Source organism: Schistocerca gregaria, chromosome 2, assembly GCF_023897955.1.
Source record: "Schistocerca gregaria isolate iqSchGreg1 chromosome 2, iqSchGreg1.2, whole genome shotgun sequence".
NCBI lineage: Eukaryota > Metazoa > Arthropoda > Insecta > Orthoptera > Acrididae > Schistocerca > Schistocerca gregaria.
In genome coordinates, this window is record NC_064921.1 from 1,039,260,644 (window position 1) to 1,039,288,410 (window position 27,767).

A 27,767-nucleotide genomic window follows, 5' to 3' on the forward strand; every position below is an offset into this window, starting at 1 on the left:
CCAGTTGTATTAGTGTAGTGCATATCATTAATGTTTCTCGTTAGGTTATTGAACAAAACAGACACAAATATCAGAGAAATTGTCAACAACATATTCCACAACGCTGTCGAAGACAGTCTGATGATGCACAGGTAGTTTTACGATTCCACACATTTAGCAACTCACTGATTCCGAATTAAGCCATGTTTGAAGCACAGTTGTTGAAACATGACAAACAAAAGAAAACAAAAACTAACATTCTCGGTGGTTGATCGATAAGGGGTGAAAAAGGTGAACACGTTTGTGCCAGATTAGAAGACATGCAGTAGGTTTGTTTGACAACCAAGCTCCTTGGTGCCATCTTCTTGTTACTTTGCAATTGTAAGGCATCTCATTTGTTGGCAACAAATGCCAACTGTGAAGGACATGTCCCTGTTAAGCAGTCCACAATACAAAACACCTTCTTTGTGCCAATATATATAGACACACACACACACACACACACACTCTCTCTCTCTCTCTCTCTCTCTCTCTCTCTCTCTGTAGACATATACAGGCCATTGTTTGAGATAATGTTTGTTATGGCTTACCCACTATTTTCTCCTTGTGAAGTTACCATACAGTACTTCAAATCACCATCAGGCTGCAGTAATTTAGGTTTACTGTGACCTCTGTGAATCTATTATAACAAATGCCACAATCAACCCTTTGTATGGGCATAGATGACTTCCTTCCCCATGCTTCCCAGTTCAAGATTCTGCTTTGCATGTAATCTCATATTCGACAAGCCGTTGTACTATAACATTCCTCCCTTTCTTTTAACCTCATTATGACTACTGAAGGCAAGTGTCGCACGAAGGTTAATTGGTTGACACACTTACCAGTTATTGGATATACTGTCACTGACAATAGTAGGAAATCGCAGAAATGTCCTTCATCAATGCCTGTTTGTCTTCCTAACTGTGGTGATTAATTTATCTCAAAACTATCATACTTGAATCAATAAAACTTGACTTGCTCAATAGTGCTCACTCCGTACAGGGCACAGTTGTTTTGAACTGCCTCCACTGCTTTTGCCCTTTTATTAAATACAAGCAGAACACAATGTCACAAATGCCAGACTTTACTGTGTTTTAGACTCCTTTCACTAATCCATAAACGTTGCTTCTCATAATGTAAAAGATGAGAAATATTCAAGTCGTCATGGTATGAGTTGTACTACAAACTTGAACAAAATGAGACCATAATCAAACATTCTCACAGAAACAGGCAATACAAAATGCTGAAACAAAGTACACTATCATACACCACGTTTCATAATGTTATACTTGGTAATTTGAGTGCCAAAAAGTCTGCTGGATATCTTAGGCTCAAAGACTGATGCGTTGCGATCAGTTGGGCGGATGCTGGTCTGTATCAAGCAGCCACACTGATGGCACTGAAATTGGTCTTACCATGGCTGACACCCACAAGCCCTTTCACAAACATGTTTCCACAAGATTTTAGTAGTACTGGCTACTTAGAAAATGAGTGAAACTGTCTCTCACCTTCTGTCAGACTGATGTTCTTAGCAGACAGACAGAATGCAGCTTCAAAAAGAAAGGGAAAGGATAGGTTTGATATCACAACTTTGCATTCACACTGCATAATGTTGACTACTAGACCACAAATAGGTTATTCACAACAGCTCAAGTGGAAGTCAACATTTCTTGTTCCATGTGCTGCATGTCCTAGGCTCATGTAGCATACCACATCCACATCTACATCTACATCTACATCCATACCCCGCAAGCCACCTAACGGTGTGTGGCAGAGGGTACCTTGAGTACCTCTATCAGTTCTCCCTTCTATTCCAGTCTCGTATTGTTCGTGGAAAGAAGGATTATCGGTATGCTTCTGTGTGGGCTCTAATCCCTCTGATTTTATCCTCATGGTCTCTTCGCGAGATATATGTAGGAGGGAGCAATATACTGCTTGACTCTTCGGTGAAAGTATGTTCTCGAAACTACTGAGCATCTCTTCTGCAGAGTCTTCCACTGGAGTTAATCTTCCATCTCCGTAACTCTATCGCGATAACTAAATGATCCAGTAATGAAGCGCGCTGCTCTCCATTGGATCTTCTCTATCTCTTCTATCAACCCTATCTGGTGCGGATCCCACACTGCTGAGCAGTATTCAAGCAGTGGGCGAACAGGTGTACTGTAACCTACTTCCTTTGTTTTCGGATTGCATTTCCTTAGGATCCTTCCAATGAATCTCTGTCTGGCATCTGCTTTACCGACGATTAACTTTATATGATCATTCCATTTTAAATCACTCAAAATGCGTAATCGCAGATATTTTATGGAATTAACTGCTTCCAGTTGCTGACCTGCTATTTTGTAACTAAATGATAGGGGATATATCTTTCTATGTATTCGCAGCACATTACACTTGTCTACATTGAGATTCAATTGCCATTCCCTGCACCATGTGTCAATTCGCTGCAGATCCTCCTGCACTTCAGTACAATTTTCCATTGTTACAACCTCTTGACATACCACAGCATCATCCGCAAAAAGCCTCAGTGAACTTCTGATGTCATCCACAAGGTCATTTATGTATATTGTGGATAGCAACGGTCCTACGACACTCCCCTGCAGCACACCTGAAATCACTCTTACTTCGGAAGACTTCTCTCCATTGAGAATGACATGCTGTGTTCTGTCACCTAGGAACTCTTCAATCCAATCACACAATTGGTCTGATAGTCCATATGCTCTAACTTTGTTCATTAAACGACTGTGGGGAACTGTATCGAACGCCTTGTGGAAGTCAAGAAACATGGCATCTACCTGGGAACCTGTGTCTATGGCCCTCTGAGTCCCGTGGACGAATAGCGTGAGCTGGGTTTCACACGACCGTCTTTTTCGAAACCCATGCTGATTCCTACAGAGTATATTTCTAGTCTCCAGAAAAGTCATTATACTGGAACTAATACGTGTTCCAAAATTCTACAACTGATCGACGTTAGAGATATAGGTCTATAGTTCTGCACATCTGTTCGACATCCCTTCTTGAAACGGGGATGACCTGTGCCCTTTTCCAACGCTTTGGAACGCTACACTCTTCTAGAGACCTACGATACACCGCTGCAAGAAGGGGGGGGGGGGGGGGCAAGTTCCTTCGCGTACTGTGTGTAAAATCAAACTAGTATCCCATCAGGTCCAGTGGCCTTTTCTCTTTTGAGCGATTTCAATTGTTTTTCCATCCCTCTGTCATCTATTTCGATATGTACTATTTTGTTATCAGTGCGACAATCTAGAGAAGGAACTACAGTGCAGTCTTCCTCTATGAAACAGCTTTGGAAAAAGGCAGTATTTCGGCCTTTAGTCTGTCATCCTCTGTTTCAGTACCATTTTGGTCACAGAGTGTCTGGACATTTTGTTTTGATTCACCTACCATTTTGACATAAGACCAAAATTTTTTTAAGATTTTTTGCCAAGTCAGTACATAGAACTTTACTTTCGAATTCATTGAATGCCTCTCGCATAGCCCTCCTCACACTGCATTTCGCTTCGCGTAATTTTTGTTTGTCAAGTTCCCTTTGCTTCCGCAGCAGTTTTCTAACTCGGTTGTTTTACCACGGTGGCTCTTTTCCATCTCTTAGAATCTTGCTTCCACATACTCATCCAACGCATATTGTACGTTGGTTTTGAACTTTGTCCACTGATCCTCAACACTGTCTGTACTTGAGACAAAATTATGTGTTGAGCCATCAGGTACTCTGAAATCTGCTTTTTGTCACTTTTGCTAAACATAAGAATCTTCCTACCTTTCTTAATATCTCTATTTCCGGCTGAAATCATCGATGCAGCAACTGCTTTATGATCGCTGATTCCCTGTTTTGCGTTAACTGTTTCAATTAGTTCGGGTCTGTTTGTCACCAGGAGGTCTAATATGTTATTGCCACGAGTCGGTTCTCTGTGTAACTGCTCAAGATAGTTTTCAGATAAAGCACTTAAAAAACTTTCGCTGGACTCTTCGCCCCTGCCACCCGTTATGAAAGTTTGATTCTCTCAGTCTATATCCGGCAAATTAAAATCTCCACCCAGAACTATAAAATGGTGGGGAAATCTACTCGAAATATTTTCAAAATTATCCTTCAGGTGCTCAGCCACAACAGCTGCTGAGCCAGGGGGCCTATAAAGACATTCAATTACCATGTCTGAGCCTGCTTTAACCGCGACCTTCACAAATAACAAAGCATGCTTATTAAGTTAAAACCTGCAAATTTGTGAAAGAAGCTAATGGAGGATGGTGATTCTTTAAATTTTGAGCAAAATAATGTTGAATGGTAGTAACAGAATGACACTGAAAATAAGAACTATAAGACTTCTGCTCCTGACAGTGTGGTGTCATACTATCAGTACTGGAATCTAGGCGAATTTGGACCCAGATGGAACTCTTGCATAACAGTCAGTGTAGAACTAAGCTTCTAGAGCTTCTCCAGTGATCAGTACTGTAATCTTAGTCATACACTCAGGTGATGCCTAACCCAATTCACATTACTCTGTCATTCTGAATAAAAATTTATATTTAATCAAAGACTGTCAATGGAAATAAGTTTCATATCAGCGTGCACTCCGCTGTAGAGTGAAAATTTCTTTCTAGAAGTTTCATCAGGTTTTCATTTATGTATTTTCAATCAAATTACCCACTGATACAGATTATGTACTAAATTTCTTTTTGAGTTAATTAATGCTTATATTTGTACAGCTTCATTCATTACTACATTTCCAGTCTCCATATTTACAGTGCTGTAACTTCAGTCTTAAGAACTGGGGGATGCTGACTTAGATTTTCAGACATCCTAAAGGGAGAATATGAAGACTGGATATAGTTTGATTTTTAGAGGCCTCAAGTCAGTTTTCTGAACAGACTGGAGAGAGTTCAAGGGGCATAGCTAGATGTTCATGGTCCAGGAGTCTCCAGTGTCCATAGGTTGTGCAGTGATACACTATGTTGTGTATCATCAGTTACCTGATTCAAACACTGCATGATCTAAAGAAAATTGTAAAGTAGTGCCCAACCAAATGAGTCAATGTAGTTGTTAAGACACCGATGTCATATTTAGGAGCATGGAATTCGCTTTATCCAGCTGTAGTGATCTAGATTTTCTGTGGTTTTCCTAAATCATTTCAGGCAAATGCCAGGATGAATCCTTCAGCAGCTATCCTATCCTCATAAAAACATAATTGTATATTTTATTTATATGTATGTTTTGAGCTGTGTATTTTCATTGTATGATGATGAAGACAAAGCCTGTATCAGTGTGAGTTGATCCCCGGATGTATAAATAAATGAGTAAATAAATATTGGACGACAGTATTTGGTCCTAGTTACAGTTACAGAGATTTGTTTGTTTTGTTTATCATTATTGTGTCCAAATATGTATGCACTGAGAAGTTCAAAATAAATTTAAATTGGTATACAAAGGGGGAACCTAAAAGAGTAATTAAAAAATCTATATTTTGTGTCATTGTTCTGTAAGCTGGCGATACTGTTACCGGTGATGTAAGGAATGCTTGCAGGTGACATATTACTACAGAGAAGCAAAATGCAGCTGCAATACAAGTTCAAAATGGTTGCCCCACTTGAGCTCTGCACCAAGGAAGAAGAGCATTCTGCCATGCCTTTTCTGAACAGTGAAGGTACAAAACCTGTCGAAATTCATCAGCAAATGGGGATCCAGCGTGCTGATGCATGTCTCTCATTGCAGCAACTGTGTGTGTGGAGCAGAAAGTTTGAAAATGGCATCACTCAGTGCCTGGGTCAAGCACACTGTGTTGTGATACCATATTGCAGCTGTTGAAGTCATTATGATGGAAAATCAGCACATGATGGTGTGTGAAATAGCTGCACATTTGCTTTAGGTGTGGTTCAGCACAGCACATTACATCATTCGTGAAGTGATTAAGTTTCACAAAGTGTCTGCTAGAGGGGTGTCACCGCAGCTCCCTCTACAACTGAAAACAGCAACACACTGATGTATGCAAAGAACTTTTGTGGTACTTTGAAGTAAAAAGTGATCATGCTGAGTGAACCACAATTTTGGACCACTCAAAGAGGTTTTCATTTGACTCCCCATCATACATTTAAAATGTGATGAAAATCATCCACAATGTTTTTGTGGTGTAGTGCCACAGAAATTCCAATAGCCTTATTTTTTCTAGATTCCATACCCTTTTCCTCAAGGGAATTTCAGATGAACCATTCTTCAAGATGTTTGCATTTATTAACCATTCTTATTTTTTTTTATTTTCTCACTTCAGACTGTTCTTGTAGGCTTTTTTATGTTTGTCTGTTTTGGTTTTTACTTTGTGGAGGAGATTTTGAGACCAAATTTTTCTGCTTGTTTTTGTAGTGCTAGAGTCTATTCTTTGGCATGTTTCTTGGTATCAGCTAGTAGAGTGGTTTTGTCTACAAAGGCTATACAATTGACTCCTATATCTTAGTTTTGTGTTTCTAGTTGGATTCCACTATGGTTCTTTATGTTCCACTCTGACTAATTGTTGTAGGGCACAGTTAAGTAACAGGAGAAGAGTCATCTTCTCCTTGCTGTATTACAGTTCTTATCTCAAGAGAGTCAGAGAGTTCTCCCGTTAATTTAGAGTTCTCCTGTTAATTTAGCTTTGGAGAATGTGTTGGTAACAGTTTCTGTGATTAGGTTTATGATATTGTTGTCTAGGTTTAGTTCTTTTAGACAGGCACAATGAACAAAACACACAAACACACACACAGAATTACTAGCTTTCGCAACCAATGGTTGCTTCTTCAGGAAGGAGAGGGAAAGACGAAAGGAAGTGGGTTTTAAGGGAGAGGGTAAGGAGTCAATGAGTCATTCCAATCCCGGGAGCGGAAAGACTTCCCTTAGGGGGAAAAAAAAGGACCATCGGTTGCGAAAGCTAGTAATTCTGTGTGTGTGTTTGTGTGTTTTGTTCATTGAGCCTGTCTGCCGGCACTTTCCCGCTTGGTAAGTCTTGGAATCTCTGTTTTTAAATATTTTTCCCATGTGGAAGTTTCTTTCTATTTTAGTTCTTTTAGTGTAGAGATGAGGGATTCCTGCTCTCTTGAATCGTAAAATTTTTGAAAGTCACTGGAAGTGATAACATACGATTTTGCTATTGATTTTTGGTAGGCCATGAGGTTTTGAAATTTAGAATTTGTTCAGCACAGGATCTTCCTTTCCTAAAACCCATTCGATATTCTTGAAGTTGATGTAGTTGAGGTTCTACTGTGTTTAGTAGGACTTAAAAAAATTGTGTGTCACATCTGAGGGTGAGATTCCTCTGTAGTTGTTGGGGGTTTGTTTCGGACTTATTCATTTCGAATGTGTGAATGAGGGCCATTTTACATTCAACTGGATTCTTTCATTTATTAAAATTCTTCAGATATGTTTTGGAGACACTTTATGACATTTTTGTTGTCAATTTTCCAAAGTTCGGCCTGTTTGAGATTCAATATGGTTGTTTTTAGGGTAACTGGTTCCAAGCTTAGAGTTGGTTGTTGTTGAGGTGGTGAAGTCCATTTTTTCCTGTAGGTTCTTCACAGTTAAGGTGGCTTCTGAAATATTCTGCCAATACTTTGCAAGTATTCCTGTTGTTTTGGACAATATTTCCAATTTTGTCTGGGAGTTGAAGGGTCGGTGTGCTGTCTTTGGTTATTTTTTGTCTAAGTCACTTAAAATTATCTGCATAATTTTGAAATAGGAGTTGCCTCCCCCCTCCCTTTTCTGTTGTAAATCTTAAATTCTTATTTGATACATAATCACACATTGATTTGTATTTGATTAACAAGTGTTCTCTTTCTGCATTTCAATAAATTCCAGTTGTTACTGCATTTTCAGGATATTTTTTGACAAGTGTGATGGCATTTTCCTTAACTATGCATGGAGTGAACGACATCTTCAGAACTCTGTTAAAAATGCAGGCATTCGTGGGTATGATGTTTATGTTGGTGTAGATGTCTTTGGTCGCAAGTTTTATGGAGGTGGTGGATTTCAGACTAGAAAAGTTAGTGTTTCTTATAATGCATTTTTAAAGCTTAATCATACTATTTCGTAATCATTATCTTTACAGAGTAGTTATCCAAATAGTTCCTTATAAAATGAAATTAATTTCAGGCTGTGGAGCTAATCAGGAAACATAACTTGTCCATTGCAGTATTTGCCCAAGCCTGGGTGTATGAATGCTTTAAAGAGTCAGAGTCCTTTATACACCGTGAGTATGCTTTTTGGCAGACGCTATGGCCATACCTCTTTGTGCATGGACCTACAGACCTTCCTTTCTCAACATCATTTTGTCAAGGCAGTGGACATAAGTATTTCTCTGAAGGACGGGTATGTGACTTTTTGAAATAGGAACAATCTTTACCTACTCAAGCATCTACTGAATATTGTTTTGTTGCAGATGGTGTCAGAAACCAATTGGTACAATCTGCGCAGGCAGCAGTACCAACCATGTGCAACAACTTGCTTAAACCATCGTTACAATATGACAGCTGAAGAACACAATAAGAGCAGTGGTATATATCCACCTGTAGAAGACACTGGTTGTATGATTTACTATACAGATGATGCATTTCAAGGAGGTGGATGTCTGTTACTTAAGTGGTCTCGTATAGAAAGGTGAACATTTATCTTTCTGTTCTCCCTAAAGCTACTGATAACTTCTGAAACTGAATTCATATTTGCTTACAACTTCTTGTACTTTACAGAAGATTTCTGAATGTGTGTGTGTGTGTGTGTGTGTGTGTGTGTGTGTGTGTGTGTGTGTGTGTGAGAGAGAGAGAGAGAGAGAGAGAGAGAGAGAGAGAGAGAGAGAGAGAGAGAGAATGGGCAGCATGTTGCCATTTTTTTCCAAAGGGCATTTCTTAATTAACTTGAAGAACAAATAACAGAGGTGAATGCCATCATTATGGGATAGTAAGCTCAAGACTATGACAGACTTCATCATCACTGAAAGAAAAGCTGGTCAGTATGTTACAGAAATTAAAGTCACACCCAATGGGTGCTTAGGTAGCAACCACTGGCTATTGATTGCTGACCTAAAAGATGTGCAAGTGCCAAAATTTAAACAAAAGGGAATGCCAAAGATTAAGACTTGCCTGTTGAAGGACATGGAAAAGAAAAGTAACTATGAAGCACGAATAACAGCCACATTACCCAAAACTGAAAAAGGTGGAGTTGAAGAAGAATGGTCTTTATTCAAAGAAACCTTTGTCAAAGAAGTCATGGACATCTGCAAAAAAATAAGTGCCACAGCTTAGAGAAGGAAACACCATGGTGAAATGATGGGTGGAAGGCAACTGTAAAAGATAGGAACATACTGAAAAGAAAATTAGGCCATGAAAAAACAGAAAACAAATGATAGATGAAATGAATTAGCAATTGAACATCTATCGGAGGAATGCCAGAGAAAGAAACTAGCTGTAAAAAGACTGATCCAGGAAGGAAAGGAAAATTACTGGGAAAACTTTACTACAAGAGGAAGATTGTCAGGGAAGTATGAAATTACCATACAAAGTACTAAAGAGTAAATGAAATCAGTATGTAAATATCCTTGCACTGAAAACAGATGACAGTAACTTAATATGAACAGAGCAAAGGATCAAGGATGAAATGAAAAAGTACTTCAACTTGCTGCTAAATGAGATGGGGACAACTCAACCATCAATGACTGTAGAGTAATTAATGAATTCCAGACCAACGGACACCCATTAAAATGGCATGAGGTAGACATAGTGTTAAAGAGTGTGTGGAATGGAAAGTTGTCAGTCTTTGATGATCCCAGCTCAGGCTTAAATTGGCTGTATAGAGTGTTATCAATGATTCCGGAAGAAGACAAAATCCCAGAAGATTGAGTAAAGGACTCATCATCTCTCTGTTCAAAAAAAAGCAATCAGTGAAAATGTGGAAGCTACAGAGGCATCATGGTGCTGTCACACACCCTGAAAATCTAAGGTTGTTTTTTTTTCCCAGTAAGAATGCTGGGGAAAAGCACTGGGAGTATGGAAGAAATCTTCTGACTGCATTTGTGGACATTGAAAAAGCATATGACATTGTTCCTCAAAACAAGATATGGAAATGTTTGGAAGACCTAAAGGTGCCAAGGACCTAATTGTTAAAGTCAAGATGCTATACGAAAAGTGTTACAGCTATGTCCAGATAGGCAGTGGACAATCAGAATGGCTTGAAGTAAAGAGAGGTGTCCAGAAAGGAAGTGCTCAATCACCACTCCTGTTTGTAATAGTAGTGGACGAGATAATAAAATGATTGGAACAACACATTCAAAAATTTTGGACTAAACGTAAGTGAAATGAAGACAGTAAAATTGACCATCAACAGGCTAGGAACAACATCAAATATATTTTTAGGAGGAGTTAAAGTAGAATCTGGTTCCCATTTCAAGTACCTAAGAAGCATGATCTCAAATACAGCACCATTAAGCAGGAACTACTCAGCAGGACACAGAAAGCATCTGATTTTTATAGTCCAATAAGAAATCTTCTCTAGGATAATAAAATGCAATGAAAAGCAAAAACTACCATGTTCAACAATTATTTTGTACCAATCCTTACATATGGTTTAGTAACATGTATCCTACTAAACAAAGAACTCAGTAGAATTCTGGCAACAGAAGTGAGATTCATTAGAACTATGAATGAAACAACTACAAAGGACAAAATCAGGAATGAGGTGAATAGAAAAGTAGTTGGTATTGAGGTTCCCATTACCAGTGTCATAAAGAAACACGGGCTTCAGTAGTATGTGCACATAATGAGAATGAGCAGCGAAAGACCTGCCAAAAAGTATTTTAACCTAAATCTCGTAGGAAGATGACCACAGGGAAGACCAAGAAAATAGTGGATAGAGATCAGATGTGAATGAGAAAGGACACAAATGGGAAGTTGTCCTGAAACAGACAATGTATGAAGATGGAAGGAGATAGCGAGCATGTGTTCACACACCCGGGACTGTTGATTAGTGATCATGCTCATATAAAATGCCATACAGAAATTGCAGCAAAGCTGGTATATGACATGGCTGCTTTCACATAAGGGCATTTCAAAACAGACATTTGCATAAGTGAACTCCAATGGACTATTTGTGCTATAACTGCTAATAGAAAATGGATCCATTCCTGTACTTTTGAAATAAACTAGACACCAGAATATTTGATGAGAATTCTCTCTCTCTCTCTCTCTCTCTCTCTCTCTCTCATTTTCCTGTATCCTCAAAGTACCTTACATGGTACAGTAAAATACTTTTTTCTCCCTCTGACTTCTTTTAAAATATATGTCAGTCAACATTCACAGTGATGCCTTATTTATGTTCAGATACTCTGTTGAACACAGTGGAAGAATGTTTACTGTTTTGCACTTCAACTACTTCAGCACTTCCACCTGTTTTAAACAGTTAAAAAGATCTGATAATACTGACTCTACTATAAATTTGAGATATAATTGCTAATAAACTGATATGATATATGTGTTGTATCTCTGCTAACAGACTGCCCATAAATCCCTTGCAATATTGCTTCTCGTAGACTTGAATTCCTCTGATGTACGCTGTACTAACTACTTGCTGTCACTGAAAATAACAATCCAGACAAATGCTGTTTCTTTGCTCACCACAGTTTTGTCAAAGTAATTCAAGACGAGACTAATGATTCTATCAGACCTATATGCCTTACTCCATATATTAGAATTGACATACTGAGAGTGTACAAACAAAAGTGAATTATCATCATTAAGTAACCTGTACATTATGACAAACTGACTGAATTAGCACTGTTCACTGGCTATCAAAATATTGGTAGGATATTAACATATGCTATTAATATTTGAATAAAATAACTAATATTAAATTGTTATGAAATACTGAAATTTAGAGAGGTGCCTTTGTGGAAAATTGAGGGCCAAAGAAACAGCAACTTTCATTGCATCCGTGGTATCTTATTGCTTAACCTCTGTTCTCTTCAAGTGTAGGTGAATTTGAGTTCTGGCATAGGATCTACATGCATTGAAAATGACTTTGCAATAACAGTGTGATTTATTGTAGTAGCAGTAGCCTGTCAATGTGGTATTTGCAGCTAAACGTGTATGATTCCACAGTCAACTTAAGTAAAATGACAAGAAATTGTGACTGCGAGGAAATCTGAGTCTGAATGGAGATAAAAAAAAAAAATTTAGCTGTCTATTGTTCTTTTGATTAACTGTTTTGGTTTTCACAATCCTTTAACTTTTGTTAATGTTCATGTGAAATTCTGCTACAAGATATATGATTAGAGATACAAGACAGTGTTTGTGCAAAGGATGGATCCCTGGAATGTGTTCTTAGCTGAAGTGTGTGTCACCGCTGTTGTTGCCAGTCTGTCATGTCATCACATTGCAGATGTTTGACAGTCTGTGGGAATAGGAAAAGATGACAGGCACAGGCACTATCTTAATGCACTGTCCTGTTGTGTAGAAATGTTCACTGTTAAATTTTTTTCAAAACTCACTCAGGAAGGGCATGAGATTGGAATGTGCTGGATTTAATATTTAGACACAGTTTTCACACTCAATGATGGACACCCATGTAACTATGTAATTTTACTGTGTGTCATCACTTTTATTCTTCCAACAACAAATGCTTTAGCCCTCCCTGTGACAAATATTACAGTAAATAATTTATTCTTATTCCAGATTCTGTGAAAATGAAAAATTGCTAAACAGTCACTTCTCAGTCTCTCAGATGAAGTGGCACTTTTAAGTATTTTGTGTCTATTCTGTTAATGCAGTGTGCTTTGGCATCCATTGGTGATGGGGCCTGGTGCTTCTCATAGATTCAATGTCTTGATAATCTTCTGTCTTGTGCACTGGTTTCTTCTGTTTTGAATCTTGTGTGCTTGTAATTTCCCCTCTTGTGGTTTTCCTTCTTTGTTGTGGATATAAACTCATTTCTTCTCAAAACTTCATCCTTAACAGCAACAATACTGCTATTATAGTTATTCTGGAAACTTCTGTGTTTCTCTATTTTTGTGTATCAAAACTGCTTCCTCCAGTTCACCACTGTTACCCTCTCACCCATGTAAAATTTTCTGACTTTTCTACAATGTAAACCACTTCCCCTTCCCCAAAATTAAAAATGAGTGGTAATGATTCACAACCTGTACAGTGCTGTCCATGTTAACATTACAGTGTTCCAGCAACAAATAATTCATTTCTCTTGTTACTTCTTTGTTAATAGAAATTTATCACACATAAAACTTTTTCTACAGGATCAAAGCATATGATGATTACACAAAAATTTCTGTACAATTAAAGTTACGCAATATGTTACAACCAGTTTAAAGGTTCACTGAATTTAATTTACAACTTAATACAAGGCGAAGAAAAAGGTTTAGGTATGTATAAATATGTATGACTTTTACTAAACATGTAGTCGAACACCAAAAACCTATTTGTGTTGAAGTAATTTTCGATAGGTATGTGGGAGTTTGGGTCCTTATCGTTGTAAATAACAATCCGTTGATCCACTTCTTAAAACAATGAGCACATTTATTGTCACACTTCAGATATACGTCATTACACATTGAAACCCCCCCCGCTCCCCCCCCCCCCCCCTGCAGTGCGGAGCACGAGGCTCTGGTTGTTGCGGGAGGAGGGTGCAGGTGTTGCGCCATCTTCATCCGGAGGGGGAACTGGGCGGGGCAGAGCCGAGATTCGAGCACTTTTGGATGAAAAAATCTAATCACAGTACTACACTGGTGGGAGTATGCGGCAACCAGTTCGTGAGGTGATAGAGGGGGTGGGGGGAATAGACAGAGACGCGGGGTACAACACACGTTCAGTGCCCCCGTGGCGTCAATGAAAGATTGAAGGAGGAAAGGATCTAAGGAATTGGGGATCGGTGAGGAGTGGAGGACGGAAAGTTGGAAGGTGTCATCGTCGGCGGAGCGGAGGGGGGTGTGGATGACTAAGAGAGAATCATATGTGGTATTTATACAGATGTCAGATGGTGAAAAGTGTGAGATGTCGATGGAGACGGTAGTGGGTTGTTGAATGTCGGGTGAGAAGTTTGTGATGGGTGTAGCAGGAGAGGGTGGGGTGAAGGGCATGGATCCCGGACTCTGCCCAGTGAGGGTTCACAGCATTGGGGAAGGGGCCGTGGCCACCGTCGTTTCGTCCCTTGAGGAGGCGGCGGTGTGGAGGTCATTGTCTGTCGTGGTCGGTGGCGTTGGGTTTGCTGGAGGTGTTGTCATCTGCAGTGACCCACACCAACCTGACTTGAGACACTGACACTGTCGAGGGTTTGCCTTTGATACAGATGTCGAATGTATTCGACGAGCGCCTAAGTACTATTTAAGGGCCTGTGTATGGGGGTTGCAGGGCGGAGCGCTCTGTATCGTCCCTGAGCATCACAGCTTCACACGTGACTAACCGCTGGTGCACGAATGTTTTAGGCGGAGTGTGTGCTTTTGGAGTTGGTGCTCTCTGTGCCCATATCATCTGTCGTATGTTCTTGATCAGCACAAGGTATTCGATGGTATATTGGAGCAGTGAAGGCTTGACAAACTCAGCTGGTAGGGTCAACTGCTCGCCATAGAGCAGTTCGGCCACCGAGCACTGCAGGTCATCTTTATATACAGAGCGGAGGCCTAGCAGTACCCACAGGAGGGCATGTAACCATCATTCCTTGTGGCACATTAGCGCTGTCTTTAATGTGCAGTGCCATCGTTCCACTAAGCCGTTGGATTGGGAGTGGTAGGCTGTCGTGCGAACGCGGCCAATGCTGAAGAGCTAACACATTTTTGTGAAGAGGACAGCCGCGAATTGATGGCCTTGGTCTGTAGTAATGGTTTCGGGGCAGCAGAAATGTGCAACCCATGTGGAGAGGACAGTGTTGGCGACTGTTTAGGCCGAAATATCAGCTAGAGGGGTTCCCTCAACCCATATAGTTGTTCTGTCAATAAAAGTAAGCAGGTATCAGTAACCATACATCTGGGGAAGAGGGCCAACAATGTCGATGTGGATGTGGCGGAGTCTGCCGGAAGGCGAGCGGAAGACGCCTGAGGGGGCCGTGAAGTGGCGTCTGACTTTGGGCCACCGGCACAAAATACAACTGCAACACCAGTTGTGACTGTCTTTGCAAAGCGAAGGCCATACGAAATGCTCAGCGATGATGCGCGTAGTTGTGCGAACTCTCACATGGGCGAGCCTGTGCAGTGCGTCAAACACTGAGTGACGCAAAGAGGAGGGGACGAGGGGGTGTGGCACACCAGTGGAAATGTCGCACCATAGCTCTGAGCGTGTGGCAGGGATCGTCTTGCACGCCAGGTGCAGAGAATGATTATTGTCAGATAAAAGGCTCGCCAAGGAGTCATCATTAGTTTGCATCCAAGCAAGAACATCAAAGTCGATTGAGGAAGATATGCCCGAGATCCGGGAGAAATAATCAGCGGCTAGGTTTGTGGTCTGTAAAGATCGTGAGGGGACGTCACTCAACGACTTTGTGGAAATATGTAATGGCTTTGTAGACAGCTAAGAGCTCTCTGTCGAAAGCGGACCATTTGCACTGAGAGGGAGAACGTTTTTTTGAAAAGAACTTACGAGGTTGCACGACCTCTCCTCTATGTTGTTGAAGTACTGCGCTGACTCGCATTCGGGAGGACGATGGTTCAATCCCGCGTCCGGCCATCCCCTGATTTAGGTTTTCCGTGATTTCCCAAAATCGCTCCAGGCAATTGCTGGGATGGTTCCTTTGAAAGGGCATGGCCGACTTCCTTCCCCGTCCTTCCCTAATCCGATGAGACTGATGACCTTGCAGTTTCGTCTCTTCCCCCAAACAACCCAACCCCAACTGCGCAGATAGCTATTTCACTAGCGTCCGTGGTAAGCAAAAGTGTTGCATCCGGGTGTGGATTGGCAAGCGTGATGGTTTCTGTGAGTGCAATTTTGAGTTTTTTTGAAAGACACAAGCATGACCTCTGTCCATGGCACACGTCTGTCGCCTGACGTTTGTGGCCCGCACAGTGCCTCTGTGAGAGGGACCTGTAGTTCGGCGGCTCTTGGAATGTGGCGGCGGAAAAAATTGATGATTCCTAAGAACCGGCGGAGCTCATGGTATGTTTCTGGTATCAGCAGCTGTTTGATAATGTCTGTTTTCTCTTGTGTGGACCGGATACCATCAGCTGAAACTGTGTCCCAGAAAAACAACAGAATCCTGTCTCAGTTTGCATTTGTCTTTGCTGACGATCACACCGTGGGATTGTAATGTGTCAAACAACACCCAGATGTGAAGCTCGTGTTCCTCGCGAGAGGAAGAAAAGATCAAAATGTCGTCCAGGTACGCGTAGCAGAAAGGTAGGGATATCTTGTTCGTACATTGGTATTTGGTAATACGCTTTCTCACACTGAAATTTTTAGCACTTGCCAACTGAGAAGCGAAGTCCTGAATGTTCGGTACTGGATAATTGTTCATGATTGTGCGGTCATTGAGATGTCTATTGTCGCCACAGAGTCTGTAGGAACCATCCTTCTTCGGTGTGAGATGAATCAGTGATGACCAGTCACTGGAAGATGGGCGTACAATGCCTGCTTTTAATAGGTTTGAGATGATTGCTTTCGCCACTTTGAGTTTGTGTGGATTCAGGTGTCGTAGTCGGTGTCTGACCGGAGGGCCCTCGAGTTTGTGATATGCACCACTCGTGATTGATAACATGCTATGCGTGCGGAGTGCATTGTTAGTGTTCAGCACTCGTGCAATGAGTCAATGATTTGGGTGCACGCCGGTTTGTGCGAAGAGCAAATACCTCGAAGTGAGGCGAGTTCAGATTTTGTGCTCTGTAATATCTGTTCGGTACGCTCGATAATGGAGATGAACTCGGCGTGCATTTGCTTGAGTTCACTGATTTCTTGTCGTTGTAGTAGCACGTCGCAACTCTTACTAGTTAACTTGGCCACAAGAAGAGTACATTCAGTCTGCAATAGTGAAATGTCAATGTTTGTTGACCGAATGGGTGATACAGATGCAGTGGCCGTAAGGGCGATAGTCTTCTGTGAATGTTGGTGGACTAATGTATTTCGCGGAATGTCTAGCAAAAATTTGTAGTGTCGCAGAAAGTCAATGCCTAAGACCGGACAAGTCACCTGTGCCACGTGAAAAGTCCATGAAAACTTCAAGTCTTTTGACAGTTTGAGCGTTACAGGTGCCGTACCTAACACATTGATATGAGAGTCATTAGCCGCGCGTAATAGTCTGGGCGAGGAAGTTAACATGGTAGGTGTGAGAGCTGGGGGTATTACACTTGTATCTGCACCACTGTCAATGAGGAATTTAGTTCCTGAGGTGAAGTCAAGAGCGAATAGACAACCGTCGGCGCTTACCGTGTTAGATGCTGTTGCTGCTGTAAGGCGTCTTTTTTTCCTGTGCGTGAGACGCTGCGCCTATGGTGCCTCGCAAGCTGCGTTTCCACTGCGCAAGGGCTGTGGCGACATTTCGTGGCCATGTCGCCGAAGCTGGCGTGGAACCAACACAGCGGCCAGGCTGCATTAGGCAGGGCTGATGTAGAGCTCCTGGTGTCAGCTGTGTCCATTGTGGAGTGCTGCAGTGCGGTATTGGTTGTCATGGCAGATGTGGTGGAGGCTGTATCTGGTTCCTCGCGATGGCATGTCACCACTGTTGTAGCGTGAGCGCTGAGGAAGCGAGCTTGCCCGAATCCTGGAGGGGGAAGGGGGGGGGGGGTGGTGTGCTGTCGAGATCACTACCCCCACTCTTCATGCTGTGTGCTCACCTGTTAATAATCCTGAAAGCTCGATCCACGACCGAAAGCTTCTCATCCAAAGTGCTGTTGGTGAGCGGCAGGAGCTGTAGTTGTAATGCTTCCAGCGTTTTGATGAGCCACATCGACCATTACGCTGTATCGAGTAGCAAATCAACAGATGCGAGGGTGCGAAGTCGCTATCATAGTCCCAATGGGGTGAGGTTGTGCAGGTGTTCCTCGTGAATGATATGATGAATAATCTCATCCGGAGTACGAGAAAATGTTTCACAAATGAGTCATTTCGTGTTCGTATATTTCGGTGAAGGCGGCGGGCTGATCACAATGTCGCTAATCAAATCAAAATGGTCATGCAAATGTCCCACCAAATACACGAAGCGTGATTCTTCTGAGTCGATGCCTGTGGCAGCGAAAATAGAGTTGCCTAACGTGAACCATGTGTTGGGCTGCGATTTTGCAAAAATCAGCAGTTTAGGTAACTTAGTTGGTTTGGAATCCATGACCACTGGGTGTGTAAGAACCACAGGTGTGGGAGCAGTCAATGTGGCGTCTACCGGGGGCTGGGGTAGGCACGGGGGCCCGTAAACTGTTACACCCCTCAGATCTGTCGTTACTGCTCTCTCATGTCTATCAAAAGTGGACGAGGTACTAGGAGTGGTCACATTCACAATACAATGTTCAGTTCGATCAGAAAATTGAGGCTGTGCGTAGCCAGGCGTGGAACCGATTCGCGGCGCAGAAGATGTAGCAGCTGTGTAGTGGCACTGCTTGAAAAGTTGGTGTAAAGTTCTGATGCGGTTGCGCACCCCTGAGCGTGCGACATTAGTGGTGGAATCTCCGGATCTCTTTGCACACTTTGTCCTGTATGTTCGAAAGAACAATCTTGAGGCAAGATTGCGGGCGGTACGTATGTGTTTCTGTGAGTGTTGTGGTACTGCAATCCACTCGCAGGTCGCAGGGCCATGAAATGTTTGATGTATAGAGTCCATGCATAGTGCAGGTGGGTGACATGGTCGGATTCTGACTGTAGAAATCGTACGGTGGTACACCTCATTGCGTGGGCCACATGACAATACAGGCAGTTCACTCGTACACACACGATTGTTAACTCAGGTAGAACATGGAAAGAGCGTCGCAAGCTGTTGTTGGGGTCACCAATGTGGGAGTATGGGGCCTTATCGTTATAAATAACAACCTGTTGATCCACTTCTTAAAAAAATGAGCACATTTATTGTCACACTTCAGATATACATCATTACACATCGAAAGTACCACATAGACGGAACATAATGACCGCCTTGGCCCAAAGAGTTTTTGTGCGCCAGTGATGTTATGGCACGTCAGTGTTGCCACAGGTATAACATGTAAGTGAATAGAAACAGATGGATCAAAGGAAATAGAGTTCAGAATTAATTCTATATAGTTTTACATCTTTATTCTGCGAATCACTCTGAAACTCATGGCAGAAGGTACTTTTTATTGTACCCCGTATTCCATTCCATTCACAGATGGTCAGATTTTCATGTTAGCCTGTGACATATATTTAAACATCTTCCTGTTAATATTTTTCAAAATTTCAGTTACTTACTCTCACCAATCAAAAAGCCTGTGCCCATTTACACTGCCTTTCTTTGTGTATGTTAGTTCTACATTAATCCAACCTGATACAGGTTTCTGACATCCTATGGGTGAATTATAACTTTCCATTTGTTTCATCTACAGCTAAGCGTATGTGATCAGTCAGTTCAATTTCCTGTTAAAAAGTTTGCTAATGCACACAGTCAGTGAGCTATTGCAATGCCATAAGTTAATCTGTAATCTTCTGTGAGCTTGATATTGTAGTCAAAATTATATATGTGTTTGGTAAGTGGATTTTCTAATGTTTTTAATGTATCCAGAATGAAATTGTCACTCTGCAGCTGAGAATATAATTTTATTCTAGCACTGCTGATGAAGTTAGTGAAGCTGAAGCTGTTCCAAGTGCTAACAAAACTGAAAAGGAACCTTCCCAAAAGGAAATGACTGATATTCAGCCAAAACCATTGGATGCTGTGTTGTCATGCAAGAGGTAATGACCAGAGAAGTATAAATGTTGACACTTAAAAAATAACATAAAATTATTTTCTGGCCATCTTACCATATGCTAACAAAGTGCATATTAGGTTGAAATTTTTTATTTCATATTAATTTTATGTGTTTCTTATGTATGTATTTCAAACAATGGAAAATCCAGGCTTGAATAACGATAGTATTATGAAAATGTGAAGGTGTTGAGTCACAGACAGTGGAGATGTTGAGTCACAAACAGGCACAACAAAAAGACTACTAAACACATAATATTTCATCCAGAAGGCCTTCTGCTGAAATAGACAACACAGACAGACATTCAGCAAATGCGGTTCACACACACACACACACACACACACACACACACACACACACACACACACACACACACACACACCATACACACATGACCACTGACTGTGGTTGCTGAGTCCAGTCTGGCCATGTGCGTGTGAGCTGCATTTGTACGAATGTGTGTGTGTGTGTGTGTGTGTGTGTGTGTGTGTGTGTTTTTGTGTGTGTTTGTGTATATGTTGTGTATTTCAGATGAAGGCCTTCTGGCTGAATGCGTACATGTTTAGTAGTCCCTTTGTTGTGTCTGTCTGTGATTTATGTATTTATTTACTAGCTGAGTATCCAGTGTTGCCCCGGTATGTATTTATTCTAATCTTCGATTAGTCCAGCTCATCCCTCTCTCCCCGTATGTCCTTCTTGTTCTTCACCCCCTCTCTGTTCATCTCCTCCACACCATTTTTCTGACCACCTGCTCCACGTCCTACTCCTCCCCCTCCCCCCCATCTCTGTCCAACTCATCCTGCCCCTTTACCTGTCCATATCCTCCTCCCCATCTCTCTGTCCATGTGCTCTTTCCCTCTCATCCATCTCCTCCTCCCCCTCCAGTTCCATCTCCTCCTCCCCCTCCAATTCCATCTCCTCCTCCCCTCCCCCTCTCCCTGTCCATCTCTTCTTCCTCCAACCCATCAACCCATTCTCCGTCTATTTCCTCCTCCTCTCCCTGTGTCTGTCTACTCCTCTCCCGTTTTCTCTGCCCATGTCCTCCTCATCCTTTTCTCTGCCGATCTCCTCATCTTCTGTCCATCTCCTCCTATTTCCCTACTCTGACCATCTCCTTCTCTCTTTGCCCATCTCCTCTTCTCCCCTATCTGCACCTATCTCCTCCTGCCCCCTTGCTGCCTGTTCATCTCATTCTCTCAGCCCCACAGTATTTCCATCCAGATTGTAACTAATATATGTATCAATTTGATTGCGATCATTCAATTAGAATGGGCTTCTACCTCATTGCCTTGCTCGCATATGCTTATTTCAAATATACACTGATGGGGGGAAAAAATAATAGCACTAAGGAGTGGTGCAACATAAATGAAAGTTGGTAGATGTGTTGCTACACCTGAAAGATGATGTTTATTCAGATTTTGCTTTAAATACATGCTAGAACAGTTGTGAGCATTATTTACCTTTTGAGATAGACGTGGTGGATTTATGGCAGTCAAGAATGCCTTTAAAATGACCAAGACACCAATATCACCAGCTCAGTGTGTTTAGACAAGGTTGTGTAATAGGTCTATGGTAAGCTGGATGTTCTTTCTACAGTAGTGCAGAAAGACATGACAGGAATGTAGCCACTGTACATGATTGCTGACAGTGGTGGCCACAAGAGTTTACAGTCACAATAAGACTAGGCTCCAAACAGCCATGTGGCACTGCCAAGAGGGAAGACCATTGTCCTTTGTGTATGGCTCTGGTGCATCACACTGCATTTACAGCAGCAATTTCAGCAAGAGTTGACACCGGACTGACACACGAACTGTTACAAACTTTAAGGACAGCTCCTAGCCAGATGCTCTGTAGCTTGAATTCCACTGCCCCAGGTCATTGCTGTGTTTTTGATATTAGTGATGCCAGGCGAGAGCTCATTGGAGGGCAGGGTGAAGGCCTGTTGTGTTTTCTGATGAAGGCTGGTTCTGTCTCGGTGCCAGTGATGGCTGTGTGTTGGTTAGGAGGAGGCCAGTTGAGGACCTGCAACCAACCTGTCTGTGTGCTACACACATTGGACCTCCACCTGGAGTTATCGTCTGGGGTGTGATTTCGTATGACAGCAGGAGTGATCTTGTGGTTATCCCTTGCACCCTGATTGCAAATTTGTATGTCAGTCTAGTGATTCAACCTGTTGTGCTGCCATTCATGAACAGCATTCCAGGGTGCATTTTCCAACAGGGTAACGCTCACCCACATACCACTATTGTAACCCAACATGTTCTACAGAGTGTAAACATGTTGTCTTGGCTTGTTCAATCACCAGGTCTGGCTCCAATCGAGCATATATGGGTCATCATTAGAAGACAACTCCAGTGTCGTGCACAGACAGCATTAACCACCCCTGTATTGATCGGTTAAGTGCAACAGGCATGGAACTACATCCCATAAACTGACATCCAGCACCTGTACAACAAAATGCATATATGTTTGTATGCTTGCATTCTACATCCTGGCAGTTGCCCTGGTGATTAGTGTACCAGAATTTCACATTTGCAATGACTTATCTCATGATTACATTAACCTGTGATCTTGCAACGATAATCCCCTAGGTATTTTACCTAGACAAATGTATTTCTGAAATTTTGTTGCTCTACATTAAGACTTTTTTGATACTGCGATTTTTTTTCCATCAGTGTATTACACATATATTTAATATTTTTCACACATATTTGTACATATATTTCCCTTGTATCTCTAACAAATTTCAACCCACTGTTTCCTTTACATGCAAAAGTAAAGAAGTAATAAATTAAAACATTTTGCATCATGCTGCAGCTTCACACGTATCTCAGTGTTTATGAAGTCACGTCTCCTGAACTATATCTTGTACAGTTATAAACAATCTAAGAGAAAAGAAACAATGCACCGCAAGGAATTATCCAAATGGGACGGAAATCAATAGATGTGATATACATATACAGACAAACAATGGTTATAACTTCAGAAAAATTATTATTTATTCAAGAGAAAGAGCTTCACAAGTTGAGCAAGTCAGTAATGTGCTGGTCCACCTCTAGCCCTAATGCAAGCAGTTACTGTTGTGGTTGGCAGGAGAGCCAACACAGGGTTACTAAAGGAGGCCGAAATGCACGTGTTTTAGCTCACGCAGGCTGGCGTGAGGTCTGGAAAATGACAAGGGAATTAGAATTGAGAAAAGTGGACATAGCTGGTGGAATACTTAACTTTAATCCATTAATGGAGAACGTCGCTCTTTATGGTACATGATTCACAATTCACCTTGCTAGGTCGTAGCAAAATAACGTAGCTGACGGCTATGCTAACTATCGTCTCGGCAAATGAGAGCGTAGAAGTCAGTGAACCATCGCTAGCAAAGTCGGCTGTACAACTGGGGCGAGTGCTAGGAAGTCTCTCAAGACCTGCCATGTGGCGGTGCTCAGTCTGCAATCACTGATAGTGGCGACACGTGGTCCGAAGTATACTACCGGACCGCGGCCGATTTAAAGGCTACCACCTAGCAAGTGTGGTGTCGGGCGGTGACACCACATTCTTCCCCCACAAATCGGTGTACGGTTGTGGCATAAGGCTTCCGCCCTCCGTGGGGAGGACCCCATGTTGACGTATGTGACGAGGTGGGGAGCCTAACAATAGGCGAGGCTGTGCCACCCGCACCCTGCCATTTGGACTGTGGGGAGCTAGGAAACACCTGAAAACCTGCTCCAGGGTGCACGCCAACATGCGGTGTATGCGCCCGGAGGGAGACAGGAAGGGCCGAAGGGTCGACCTCCATCGGGCCGGTGCACCCGCCGGGCGAAGATGACATATGGTCCGCAGCGGGCAAGTGTTCCATGTCGGAGGACAACTGGTCACAGGAAGCGATCGGCGGCGCGTGACCCAGGGAGACGCCTGGCGGTTGCAGCGACGCGTCCACTGCGGGCGTCGCCGGCGGGAGAACAGGCGGTGGCGGCGGCGCGTTGCCATGGGGCAAAATGGAAGGCAGTGTCGGTAACACCTGGGACTGAGGTGAGCCAGTAGATGGGTCCCTAGGGCGCTGACCGGACGGCACCGTCGCTGAAAGCAGATGGCGAGTGGCAGATCCCGTGTGACCACAGAGGCACAGCTGACTGAGATGCCTCACCAGAGGCCCCCGAAATCAGATACATAGCGTGTCCGAGGCAGCGAAGAATGCGCCCTTCGAGCCAACGCTGTGAACCTCGATAGTGGCGATAGTAGACAACGTCGCCTGGAACAAAAGCAGGTGTCTGCCGCTGCACAGGAACCTGATGCGGCGGATGTAGCAAAGACATCAAGGTTCGATGATGACCGTGGAGCAACTCAGCCGCTGAGCAACCATCTCGGGGCTGAGAGCGATACGAGGACAAAAAGAGCAATAACGCATCCTCCCGAGAATGCGACTCTTTCAACTTCACCATCTGTGACTTGAAAGTCCTGACCAATCGTTCAGTGGCACCGTTTGACTGTGGCAAAAACGGCGCGGATGTCAGATGTTGAATACCATTGGCCTTGCAGAATGACTGAAATTCTGCGGACATGAATTGTGGGCCGTTGTCGGAAACAATAGTCTGTGGAAGACCTTCAATGCAAAAGATAGCAGACAACGCTTGGATGGTGGCAGACGATGTCGTGGAAGACATCCGGACAGCAAAAAGAAGAAAATTACTAAATGAATCTACCACAACCAACCATCGAGCATTCCAGAATGGACCAGCAAAATCGATGTGTAAGCGTTGCCAAGGGGAAGTGGCTTTTGGCCATGCAAAGAATTCGCGGCATCAATTCCGAACCTAGTACAGTGCTGACGAGCAAGTTGTTTCATTCTCACTATACCCCAATGTCCTTGGTGGAGAAGCTGTAAGACAGAGGACTGTAATGAACGTGGTACCACGACACTGGACTGATCATTATCAGAACGCAACAGCAAAACACCACGCCATACAAAAAGTCTCTCCTTGTGAGCAAAAAATCTGCGAACCAACGGGTCTCCGATCGGTGACTTTGACAAAGGCCATTGTGTAGCAACAAAACACAGAACAGGAGCAAGGACAGGGTCGGCAGCTGTGGCGGCTGTAGCTACACGACGAAAATCAATCGGAAACTATTCGACCATGTCATCGGTTTCCGCATCAATGAACATGCAAGCAAGTTCGGAGGAATCGAATGCCCTATCCTCAGCAACAGGCAAGTGGGACAACGCATCTGCGTTTCCGTGCTTAGCAGTGGACCGATACAAGATATCGTAGCGGTACTGCGAGAGGAAAAGAGACCAGTGAATGAATTTCTGCGCTGTACGTGGAGGTACAGGTTTGGTCGGATGAAAAAGCGATGGCAAAGGTTTGTGGTCTGTGATTATGGTAAAGTGACGACCATATAAGAAATCATTAAACTTTGTAACACCAAATACGAGAGCCAATGCTTCTTTCTCGATCTGTGAATAATTTCTTTGTGCAGATGAGAGCAATTTGGACGCAAAGGCAATAGGGCGATCGTGCGATCCATCTTTGTGCTCAAGTACAGCACCGATCCCGAAATCCGATGCATCCACCATCAACAAGAGGGGCTTCTGGGGATCGAATGGCGTAAGGCAAGTATTGGAAAGCAACGCCGATTTCAACTGGCGAAAGGAGCGTTTGCATTCCGTCGTCCAGACGAACGGAACAGTTACTCAGCTCAGCATTGGTTGATACACTTGCCGGATGCCTTCCTGTGGGATATCATGACAAATTGTGTCCAATTAGTACATTAGGTTGTCAAAATCCCAAGTTGGTTGGAGGACCCTGCTCATCATGCTCCAAATGCTCTCAGTTGGGGAGAGACGCAGTGACCTTGCTGGCCTGGGTATGTTTTGGCAAGCATGAAGACAAGCAGTAGAAACTCTCGCTGTGTGCAAGCAGGCATTATCTTACAGAAATGTAAGACCAGGATGGCTTGGTCTATATTATCATCAGTGTAGTGCTGTGCAGTATGGGCGCTGCAGATAACAACCAAAGGGGCCATGCTATGAAAGGAAATGGCACCCAGAGCATCACTCCTGGTTGTCAGGTTGTGTGGGAGGTGACAGACAGGTTGGTGTGCCACCACTGTCTGGAGCATATCCAGTCATGTTTTCATTGGTCGTAGGGGCTCAGTTGAAAGCAGTACTCATCACAGAAGACAGTTCTACTCCAGTGAATGAGATTCTGGGCCAAATGAGCCCAACCCCAAGTAAATGGGCTTGTTGGTGTACAGAGGTCAATGGTAGTCATTACCAGGGACACTATGAGCTCAGCTCGCTCTCTGTGAGTGACATTTTAATTGTCCTTGTGCTCACTGAAGCACCAGTTGCATGTCGGGTTGATGGTGATGGTGATGGTGATGTATCCAGGGCTCTGGGTGCTTTTCCGACAGTTGATTGGTCCTCTCATTTTGTCATCTTTCTAAGTTCACTGCTTCGTTCTTGATGCTGAATTTGGTTATGGTCCACCCATTCCTACCAACATCATCAAATAGTGGAATTGCTCCTTTTCAAGTGTCAAGCAACTCACCCATTACTCCAACCAGCTTCTTCGGTCCAATTAAAAACATGTCCTCTCTCAAACACTGACACCCGCAGAAATATTTCAAGCCCTGTCTGCGAGGCATAGTTACTGTCCAACAGAGTACACGGGGTTAAATTCATAAAGACTTCGTGTCCTGGTGTCCACATGTCCCCTGTTTACTATCCTTGTGAGCTGCATGGTGAAACTGCGCTGTACCATCAGGCATTCATCCATTGACCACCAACATTTACAATTTTGCAATTTACATCACTACCAGCTTCTTCGAGTCCAATTAAAAACATGTCCTCTCTCAAACACTGACACCCGCAGAAATATTTCAAGCCCTGTCTGCAAGGCATAGTTACTGTCCAACAGAGTACACAGGATTAAATTCATAAAGACTTCATGTCCTGGTGTCCACATGTCCCCTGTTTACTATCCTTGTGAGCTGCATGGTGAAACTGCGCTGTACCATCACGCATTCATCCATTGACCACCAACATTTACAATTTTGCAATTTACATCACTACCGGTATGAATGTCAATTAATGACCAATTAGCATAACTCCTTCATGGTGGGTCTTAGAGTGTAATTTTGCTGGTACATGCAGTGGTGTCCATGAACCCTCTCTGCAAAATGTTTCTCGAATGTGGTTAGTAGTAAGAAAGTAATAAATTAAAACATCATGCTTCATGCAGCAGTTTTGCTGCATAAACAGTAAAAAAGTTGTAAAGGATAAACTGTTTTCCTTTCATCATTTTGTGGGGGTTGTCAGCAAGAAAAAGTTTCGTAAAAATTTGAAATTATGTGTAAAATTTGTTGCAGGTCTCTTAAGTGTTCTCATTCTCAAGTACTGGATGACTTAAGTATGGATATTCGTGCATCGTGGGCTACACTACTTTTGACTCCCACCTCCACCCCTTTGAATGCTAGGTGTATATTTCTTCCAGAGTGATTCTTTCAAGACAATAAGCAGTATGTGTCCCAAGTTTAGTTTAAATCGGTCCACTGGCTTAGAAGGAGATGTGGAACATGCACATGCATGAGCGCACACACACACACACACACACACACACACACACACACACACACACACACACACACACACATACTCATTTTTAGAATCTGTAAGGATTTGTTTCGTCTGACAATATTTCTGCCAGAACACAAACAGTCTAACAAAAATAAGCAAAGCACCTAAAAGAGTAGCAAGAAACAAAATGAAACTTCACTGGTTGAGAGGCAATATGATGTTATTTCAGTGATTCCAAAATGAAGTCGGATTTACAAAGGATGTGGTAGTATGAGCGTACTGGTTACCATGACATTGCCCCCCTTGTAGCCTATATGCATACAGTGATT

General features: G+C 42.7%; 1 protein-coding gene across 2 annotated transcripts in view; it reads left to right on the forward strand.

The window, feature by feature from the left end:
* Positions 1 to 27,767, forward strand: part of LOC126335557 (cytosolic endo-beta-N-acetylglucosaminidase) — a 117,877-nt gene that overhangs the window by 46,673 nt on the left and 43,437 nt on the right. For both annotated transcript variants that reach the window (XM_049998971.1, XM_049998972.1), the window contains exons 4-7: positions 7,868 to 8,033; positions 8,144 to 8,359; positions 8,430 to 8,647; positions 19,729 to 19,854. In XM_049998971.1, the coding sequence (XP_049854928.1) occupies positions 7,868 to 8,033; positions 8,144 to 8,359; positions 8,430 to 8,647; positions 19,729 to 19,854 (726 nt within the window). The remainder of the gene's footprint in view (positions 1 to 7,867; positions 8,034 to 8,143; positions 8,360 to 8,429; positions 8,648 to 19,728; positions 19,855 to 27,767) is intronic.